The sequence below is a fragment of the Salminus brasiliensis genome, chromosome 7 (assembly GCF_030463535.1).
Source record: "Salminus brasiliensis chromosome 7, fSalBra1.hap2, whole genome shotgun sequence".
In the NCBI taxonomy this organism is placed as follows: Eukaryota; Metazoa; Chordata; class Actinopteri; order Characiformes; family Bryconidae; genus Salminus; species Salminus brasiliensis.
In genome coordinates, this window is record NC_132884.1 from 30454322 (window position 1) to 30464988 (window position 10667).

At 39.6% G+C, this 10667-nt stretch overlaps 1 protein-coding gene across 1 annotated transcript; it reads right to left on the reverse strand.

The window, feature by feature from the left end:
• Window positions 1-384: 384 nt before the first annotated feature.
• Window positions 385-2363, reverse strand: LOC140559569 (caveolin-2-like). The gene is made up of 3 exons (XM_072683108.1): window positions 2172-2363; window positions 982-1169; window positions 385-535 (listed from the first exon to the last, which is right to left on the reverse strand). The coding sequence occupies exons 1-3, from the start codon at window positions 2361-2363 to the stop codon at window positions 385-387; spliced, it is 531 nt and encodes a 176-aa protein (XP_072539209.1).
• Between the last annotated feature and the right edge of the window lie 8304 nt (window positions 2364-10667).

Genomic DNA, 10667 nt, shown 5'->3' on the forward strand with positions numbered 1-10667 from the left:
TTTGCAGGAACCCTTTATGAGAGATTTTTAAGGTTATTCTATGACATAACTTTCATGTCATGTTAGTGTAAGAGGTCTATTATAATAAGGTCGCTGTTTATGAGGTTTATGAAGTATATATAAAAAGTTTATTTTATCTATGGCATGGTTTTGGGTTAGGATTATGTAATTTCATGCCAACAGAAGATCTTCTCATTCTGACAACAAGCCAAATTACCCCAAAATGGCTATTCCCATATATTGTGTAAAGTGCATGTGTTGCATGTGTCGGGTTGTCTGTTATTCAGTGTCTCGCAGGAGTGGAAATATTGCATTAACAGTTTACATTATTAAACAGTTTACACTATTACTGAGGAGTTGGATATGTTCTTGTAACTTGCAGAGCTAGTCCTTGGCCCAGCGGATATTTATGGCCCCGCAGCATCTTCCCAGACTGCTGAAGAAGGGAGAGATGGTGAGGTCCAGCACACTGGCCCATACCACCTTCACCCAGTGCATGTTTATCAGCAGCAGCTGCACACTGGGCATTATCAACCTGAGAGGAGAGATCAGCTGGTCATTACTGGACATTACAATTCAGGGCAAAACAATCTTGCATACCTTTATGTCTTATCTTTTCTACATACACTACATGGACAAAAGTATTAGGACACCTGCTCATTCCTTGTTTCTTCTGAAATCAAGGTTCAGCTGTCAGCTATCCAACGCAGGCTTTTTACTAGATTTTAGATCCCCAACTCATCCCAAAAGTATTGGATGGAGCATCATCATTCCAGAGAACACAGTTCCTCTGCTTCACAGCTTAATGCCTGGCATTAGGCATGGTGCCAATAGGTTTATGTTTCTCTGTAACATGATTTAATTAATTGAAAAATGACAGTTTTGTTGTTGTTTTTGTTCATGATGAATTTTTATTTTGAGCTACAATGACAGTAATTAATATTCAGTACTTTTCTTCACGCTCACATTGATCTAACTCACCAGATGTGCAGGCAACTGAGGAAAGCGAACAACACGCCTAACAGCAGAGCCACAGGGACAGCCAGCAGAAGAGAGATGAGCCGATAGAACCACAGCCTGGACACCTCAAACAGCGCATGACTCCACAGCCACACCTTGTCCAAGCTGTGCACTGAAGCAGGCTCTGCTATCACATCCTCAAAGCTCACCTGAGTGAACACAAGGGGCACTAAAACTCAAACAAGAGATCGCAAGCAATGAATGTCTTATTTTCCAGTCCAGTAAAGAAACCAGGAGCCATTTCTGGCAGCGATATTTTTAGAAGTGCAGGCCTAAGGCTTGGTATATGGACTGGCCTTCAGTGTCCTTTTCAGAAATGAAGCAAGTAGCACATAACAGTGGTTTTCAAATACCACTAAACTTTACTATTCATCACTGTCCCTCAAAAACCATGCATCTCCAAAATGCCACCTTTACAGGATAAGGAAAAAGTTTTCAATGAAAGTTGGAAAAGATTTTATTTCAAGTCAATTCGGAGCATTTCTATTGGTCCATTCATCATGACATTTCGACAAAGTATTTAACGGCCACGTTCTAATTATGTCAAAAAGTTAAAAACATAAAAAATGAAGATGGTTTTTGAGTGACAGCGACGATATGCCTGTTTACCCAGGGGCTGTTTCCTAGGAACAGTAACAATAAATAAGACACCTCCATCACCATTGTGGGAAGGTGTTATTCATTTCCTGTGTTAAAATGGTAAGCCTGAAAATTCCAGCTTGTATTTCTTGCAGTGGAACAGTAATTTCTCTGCTAATGAATGGACATTAACCAACCAAAGCTAAATGCTTTTTATGTGTAATGAAGGATTATTTAACAATCGTGTGCCTTTGGGACTATTCATTAAATCATAAGCATTCACTGGACATTAGATAAACACTCATGTAGATCAGGGGTTTAGTGCACAGTGCTGTTATGCCAAGGTTAAACAAGAGCAAAACTGTTTGTCTAAGAGGATTTAATGGGTTCAAATAAAGGAGAAGTCCTGTGATACCGTTATGTGACTGAAGAGGGCAATATAACATCATCACCTCCTGTGCATATCTCACAAACGCATGGCTTGTTTAAAAATCTAACTAATCAATAAGGTTTATGTTGCGTATTTCGCTGTGTCTCAACCAAACTAGTTGATCGGCTAAATGAAGACCTACCTGAAGACACTGGTTGACACTTTTGGGGTCCCTGTCCTCAATGAGCCCCTTGTGAGTGGAATCCTCTACTGTTTGGTTATCTGTTTGCTCCTCCACTGTGATCCCAAAAATATTATCGGGACAAATTCCATGGTGGTCCAGGAGGTCTATCCTTATTTCCTCTGAAGCGCTGCCGTTGTCCATGTTGTGCATTTCAGCCAGTGGCCAAATCAGTGGAGTCAGAAGCTCACTATGGCACAGTATGGTCCATAGAAGATGATGAAGATGATGAAGAAGTAGAAGGGCTGATCACTGAGGAAGAAGTTAAGGCACTTGCACCAATGTGGGACATAGTGAGAGCATTACAGCACTCCATTTCTCCACTGTGCCAGCAATTAGGCCCACAGGCCTCTGCTACCCATCTCTCTGGCAGAAACACCATCAGCACCTCTGTGAGAATTACTTGTGGATGAACAGCAGTTCTTGACCTACTGTAGTACAGTGGGGCTTGAGTGGAGACTGATTAGATCGGTGTGATCTGTGAAGGCTTTTCTTGCAGTTGCAGCAGTAGTAGGTAGAAAAGTTGTAGATCTCGCAGTTTCAAGTTATCAACAAAGTTCCAACTCCAGATTGCTCAGTCTGATTGTGTCATTCAGGCTTGTCTACAGCTTTTTCATCAGACAGACGGTTTCTGCGTAGCAACAGATGTTTTCCACATAAGAATGAATGGCGTGAAAAAGTTTGTGCAACCTTTTTATGTTAAAATGATACAGAAACACTGGTAACCCAACCAATCACAACCCTGAGACCATAGCAACCCTCTGGGATACTGCCTAGATGCCACCTAGCAACAACATAGCAACCGCCTAAAATACTGTATCAATCAACTTGCCAGACTATAGCACCTGTCTAGCAAGCACTTAGCAACTACCTGGGATACCATAAAAAACAGCTATCAACACTACAGAAACCCCCTGGAATACCATAGCAATCACCTTGCAACACTATAGCATCCATTTAGCAAACATCATGGCAACTACCTGAGATACCATAGCAGCCACCTTGCAACACAATAGCATCCATTTAGCAAGCATCATGGCAACTACCTGAGATACCATAGCAGCCACCTTGGATACCATAACAATCGCAGAGAAACAACATAAAAACCATGTGGAATATTGTAGCAACCAGGTAGCAACAGCCTAGTAACTGTCTGGACTGAGAATCACTTAGGCTGCACAACCATTCTGTTTTTCTTCCAGAAGCACTTGTTTTTAGGTTGAACTGATTATTTTATTCATTGTAGAAATTGATTGATTTATATTTGCTGATCTATGTTCTCAATAAATCCCATTACATGTGCACTGAGAATGCTGTGTTTGCGCATTAGGTTGATCCACCAGCCTGCGTTTCACTGCAGTTTGTTCAATTAGCTCATTGTTCATATCGAAGAGTGAGCAGATGAACATGGTTCTTTCTGTTATTTTCAGAAATGACAGTATCTGGGAAGAAAATTAGGTCTCCACCTGTCAGCAAACACGTCTCTTGTTTGCACGCTTCACACACAGGACACAGTGTTTGTCAGCGTTATGTTATACACTGGCAGCTCATGTGCCACACACTGTTTGGATGCATGTGTGGGGATCTAGCGCTTCTGTTTTGGTGAAGAACCACAAACAATGATGTGATGTGTCAACAATCACCAGAGGGAAATACCACTGAGAAGGTGTGGAAGTGTGATGGGAAATGTGTAGAGAATAAAAATCCAACCAGCATAGGAGGTGTCTGGCCAGCAGTGAAGAATGTGTGAGAAGCAGTTAATCCAGAAACCATCAAAGATATGACAGAGTGTAGTGAGGAAGTCATCAAGGCCAGAGGAGGACAATATATGCATACCATGTCACTGCTGGGTACCAAGGGCTTTCCCCAGAGCATGTTGATTGACTGGCGACGTTGCATCGGCAGCACTTCAAAAAAAATAAGGTGGTTGTGCATAAGTTAAGGGAGGCATAAGGGGACCCTCCCAGTGTCTGGGGCATTAGATGGGAAGTGGGTTGGATAATTTACAAAAAAAGATATAAATAAAAGAAATAATCTGCAAACTTTAACGCATAAACCTTTTTTTATGCAAATAAATCAGCTCAGCTACCAGATTTGACTTCAACTCCCTCCAGTAGGTTACTCTCTTAGCCCAGTTACATATTAGCGGCTTTATTTGGTGATGTAAACACAGCCTCACTACTGTTGTATTTCAGAGATAGATTACACTTTATTTATGCTGAAATCTCATAACTAACTCTTATTCTCCTACCCCTCCCTCATCTCTCTCTCTCTCTCTCTCTCTCTCTCTCTCTCTCTCTCACACACACACACACACACACGCACACTCTCTTAGCTCTTAGCTTAATCCAGCCCAGTGACTGATCATCCATTTAGCTTTTAAAATGTTGCTAAAGTGTTTTCTCTGTTAAAGCTTCTGATGAGCTTCATCGTGTTTCAAGTTCTCAAAACTACACTGAGATATTATAATCTGCCAGTTTGTTTAAGGATGTACTAGCTAGCATTTTCACTTGCAATTAATTACATTAATTACAATTAATCACAGAATATTGTAGTGATTAACTCAATTAAACTCTGGTGTCAAACAATTAAGAAGTTAAGCCTATTCTATCACTTGCCAGTGGAGTTCCTCAGCTTTTGTATTTGTGGCTCTATGGCACTCCCTGTTGACCAGACACCAGACCATCACAGCTCTCATCTTCCTGTCTTAAAGCCAACTCTGTAAAATAGCATTTCCATAAAGAGAACATACAGTCACCACAATGGTTGCATGTTTTCCCTTTCACTAGACATTTCGACATAAGACTATACTAAGGTATGAGATACAGCAGGAGAATATATGATAAATGGTTGTCTAAAACAATGTGGAGACAATAAGACTGATGAAATGCATTAGGCAGTAAGAGTGGCCGCTGGTAGATGAGTGATGGCCATTCTGGCTTAAATAATGAGCTGTGTAAAAAGAACTTTGTCCATATGCTCAACTTTTCTGGTTATCACTCAAAAAGATAAGGGGTCTTTTTCTCAAAACAGTTAAAAAAATTTTTTAAAGTACTTTTTCTTTACTTGTTCCAATGCCAGTTCTCTCCTTTGGGAGTCTAGAATGACGTATAATGTATAAGAGATTTTTTTTTTTTTTTCTCTACGGTCAGAAACAGCAGGCCAATGTATGTATACCTACAGAGAGAGCATGGGTTCTAGCTGTTCTGGGTTATTTTGCATTATTTATAGAACTATAAAGCCCAGTCCAACAGTACTAGGAGTCCCGCAACTCAACACAAGCTGCAAAACGCAGAGGAATTAATCAGAGAGGCAAACAGAAACTAGTAAATGGGCCTTGATGCTTAGATCAATTATAGATGATCAATTTGCTGATTTATTTTGTACAGATGTGGACACAAATAACGTCCAACAGTTTCAGAGAAGTAAGTCGATGGACAGAGCGGTGGAATTAAGTTCGTGATGAGTCACCAGGCTATACAAGTTTAATCAGAAGGAATCGAACACGAGGGGTTTGTGCCAGGTGCAAGGTCTATTGCAGAGCCAAAAAGTCACGTTCAGTGCCAAGGCAATCAAATAGGACATCTATCAACAGGGCGATGAGCAATCAGGGCCAATATTATGGGTCATTGCTTCCCTTTAAACCTCTCTGGTGGAAACTACAGCAAAAGTCTCTATAAGTTTGTTCCTGCAAACTTGTCTATGGATCACATTCACTCAGCTCAGAGTTGACAGAGTTATATCACACAAAACATGCAGCATGGTATTTAGGTCCTGTTTATAAAGCTGTGGTGGTGGCTTCAGTAATCGACCATCAAAATCTACATGCTAATTTATGGAGATTATTAACCAGATAAATGCTCTTTCTGCTGAGTGCCAGAATGATAACTACACTTTCAGATTCAAAGCCCTTTCAGAAATCATCTCATCATGTTTTTATTAGACCTCTTAGACAACAATCATTAGATCTGTTGCTATCTGTAGGCAGTTATTTTTAGATATATATAGTCTAATGTGAATGTTTGGGCAATCTTGGCCAAATGACACATTGGGAAGTAGTAAACACAGTTTGTGAAGCTAATCACACAAAAAAATACTGTACAGTTACTTGTCGGTCAAAATCACCAATGTGGCCTATGCAAAGGTTAGGCATTCTAATTCTAATTCTTGCAAAGGCTCAGATTTTCTGTGTTTCTCAATGTTTTCATTAGAAAATTAGGCCTAAGCCATGTTATCAACTGTAATTAGCAACTGTGAGTTGAACCAAATTTCTAAGCTTTATAAATCCTTTGACTCTTCAAATCCTCCTCTAAGCAAATGTCTAAAGATCTGAATTATTATTATAAGCAGATTTGTATAAAGACCCAGACTTGAGTAAAAGTACAAGCGCTATATCAAAAAAGTGACTTGAGTAGAAGTAGAAGTGTTCTTTAAGCACCATACTTAAGTGGAAGTACTAAAGTATTCAATGTTTTTTTTACTTAAGCATTGCATGTTGTTTATTCTAAAATGTACTACTTAAGTACTGAAAGTAAAAGTACAGTATTGTGTTCTGTAGTTAATACAGAAGGCAGTCAAAAGTCTAAATATCATGGTTTATATTATTTCAAATGCTTAGACTTAAGGACTGTCACAATTCTTTTGGCTGTAGTACAAGGACAGGAATGTACGAGACAGAGTTCATGAACATGAGTCTTCAATTAACTCTCACCCAACAAACTCACCCAAAAGAAAGGTTAAACAGAATCGACAGCAACCTGCCACATACAAGTGTTTCGCTTCTAAAAACAAGTGAGGAGAGCAGCTTAAAACACTGAGCTTAACTCTCAGTAAACACAACTACAACTAAAAGATCTCAGGCCCTTAGGCCACATACAAGTATTTGAAGGTGGTGATGATGGTGTGTCTTCCATCTGGAAATAAACTAAGAAAGCTCTAGCGTTACTGTTCTCACAGCAGAGTAAAAGGAAGAACAGCAGCATGCACGCTCACGGCTTGATCGCTTCTTCTGCTCAATGTTGAGGCGGCTTTATCAAACCCGGGGACAGTGTCATCTAGTGCTCTGGCGTGGTGATAATGTAGGTTTAAAATGATTCGTACCATTTTTAGCATTATAACGAGTAACGAGCATTGTAACAGCACATAAACAATGTAACAGAGTAAAAGTATTAAACTCATCTAAAATATGTAGTGAAGTAAAGGTGGAAGTAGGAGAAAAAAGAATACTCCAGTAGATACAGATACAGCATTTTAATACTTAAGTACAACAGTAAAGTAGTTCTACTTCCTTACAATGCATCTAGAACACATAAGACAGCTAAGGGCTTTCAGTTACATTGTTACATTGTAGGCTGTTATTAAGAAATGGCCATTCAGGGGAACTGTGGAAGTCAAGATCCTGAAGACCAAGAAAACTCAGTCTGAACTGCTGGGATGCTAGTAAGACAGGCAAATCAAAATCCCCATATGATTGCCAAGAACCTGCATGAACATTTAGCTCAAGAGGCCGGTGCACTGTTCTGATGTGCAGTGCTGCTTAAAATGCTTCTTTAACCAGAATCAGCAAAAGTACATTTGGAGAGAAGAAATTAACTGCATTTCTTGAAAGGAACACATTGACCGTTGAATCACATTGACAGTGAATCACTGGGGGGCTATCATGCTTTGGGATTGTTTTGCCATCAGAGGCATTGGCAACATAGCACAGGTGGAAGAAATAATGGATTCCACAAAATACCAGCAAATCCTGCCAAACTAAGTGTGAAAAGTCTGAAGCGGAAAAGAACATGAGAGTATACTGATGAAAATATACACTCAAAATATACCTCAAAACCACCTTTGACCTACTATATTCATTAGCAATTCAGTATTAATGCTGTTCTGAGAAGATATCTAACCAGTGGTGGTCCTTTGTTTGTCACTTTCCACTGATTCCACTGATCAATTGAAAGGGCTTCAGAGAGTAAATGTAAACCAACAAAATGCACATTTATGATATAGTTTATTATTTATTTATTTTATCAATAAAGTGCACTGAATAAATTGAAGTGTATATGAGTATATGAGTTTTTATAAAACATTGGAATTGTCCACATTGGACAGACAACACACATCTTTCTTTATATGGAATTTTCAACTACATGCAGTTTGTACTGACTCTAGAGATACCTAGTATTTATCAATCACAAACCATGTCTGCTCCATGCTTGTTTTCTTTTATTAGTGGACAGCATACTGGTTTCTCATTCATGTGTGACTCAGAAACACACATACAGTAAAAACTGTTACAATAACAGTGCTCGCCCCACCTGCCAGGGCTCATGTAGTCTACCTGCTGTAGGCCTGTCCAGGAGGATTAGCGGTGTCCTAACAGGATGGAAAAAACCCCTCTGCAGCAGACGTTCAAGGCTGACTGGATATTAATAGATGGCTGTGGAAGATGATCTCTTAATGGGTCCAAAGGTTGGAGAATGATGTAAAATCTGGTCTAGTGTGTGTGAGAGAGGCTGCTGTCACTGCTGTGATAACATGGATTTTCCACGTGTGTTTGCAGGGAAAACACAATCCACAGTCCACTTTTTGGAAGCAACCATGTTTTGCTTTTTTTTGTTTTATGGAAACTTATACTGCACAGCCTCTTCACATCAAACCCATTTAACCCTTTCCATAACAAACATACATAGGTGCAGCAATGTTGTCAGTTAAATAACAGCTAGTTAACAATTAACTTTATATCTTGCTATGCTAATGCTAAGAGGGCTATGCTAATGTTATTTTGTCAGATAAAAGTAAGAGTGTGTTTCAGTTTATTTAATTCAGTTTTAGTTCAAAATGAGCTGAAATGCAATGCATAATTCACATTTATTGATAAACACATAAGGGGAGTTTCCAACTGATTTCATTCAGTGTGAATTAAATGTGTGTCCTGAGTTAACCCTGATGTGATTGATCTGCACCTGTGTAAAGCTTGTTGTTTTCTGGCACCAATGATACAGAACTGAACTGAAAAGAGGACACTGTGGACATGCAGGCATCCACCATGGTACAGATATAGGTGCACATTGTAGAACCAAAGCAATGTGTATGTGTGAGGGTGGGAGGGATTTATATACCTTTACATGCTGCAAAAACATGCAAATACACTAGTGCTATAACATTTATGCATTTACCAAGACCAATACACAACTTTAATAACCTGTATGGCCAAATTACTTGCTTTAATTTTCTAATTTTCTAAATATAAAAAAATGCATAAATGAAAAAGTCAGCTACCTGCTTTACTGGAAACTTTTCAGTCCTCCTGGTCTGTGCGACAAGCATTTTCCCCAGTTAGTGACTGTAGTCACCGTAAATGTGTTGTCGTTTCCCCCGGGTTACCTTGTGTAATAGATGACTGCCTGGCCTCAGTGTTACAGGCTGTAAGAACAACTTACCTTTTGACTTACGTTTGACTATGTTTGGCTGTGTGCTATAGTAATCACTTTGTGTTTGACAGATCTGCAGAACTGTTAGCGTTGTAACTCTACTGAAGATAATCATAATCATTCAGGAAACATTTGTAAGGCACACATATGTTGTACACTGATGTTTAGCATCAAGAACAGTTGCTAGATGGGCCCCATCACTGACCCTGAAGGGCATCCATGGAACTCTGGATGCCAGTTGGGCTACCCATACAGGCCCAACATAAACATGTGAGCTGGGCTAGATCAGGGAAAAACTTAATAAATGAACCTTTGAAGAATATTTGAAAAGTAGTTACATATAGCACCAATTTTAATACTATATACAATCAATTTAGTAAGAGTGTCCAAGGGGGGGTGATGTACCTATCAGTATATGGTAGTACAATATAGTACCTGCACTTTACATGTCTGTGTTTTTCATCCATATTTTTACATTGGTGTTTCTACATACGTCATGACATGCTCTCAACTGCTGTTTATCTGGTATCCTTGATGAGGTCACACACTTCCCTAAAATATGTGAACAAGGTCCTCCATAACCTCCCCTGATTGCACTCAATAGGTGAACAAGACAATATTCATCCCCTTTTCCTGCCCCCCACTCATTCACCCTCCACCACACTCCTCTACCATGCTTTCATCAACTCCCATCATGCCCTGGCTCCAGTCACTGTTCAGCGCTGTTGTCAGGCAGGAATTTGAACTCTTTTCCCCCCTCTCTGCTACTTCAGCTAATTGTCCTAAATAGGCCCCACACAGTTGTGTAACTGAAAACGAATGCACTCAACTGCACCCCCTGAAAACATCTGGCTCCTGGGAACCTTTCAAAGGGCCCTTCTTGTTTATAGTTTTAAAATATATTGTTGCCACTCCTGTTCCTGTGGAATACACATGGACATATTGAAATACACTACACACGTGGACAAAATTGTTGGTACCCCTGTTAATGAAAGAAAAAACAACAATGGTCACAAAAATAACTTGAATCTGA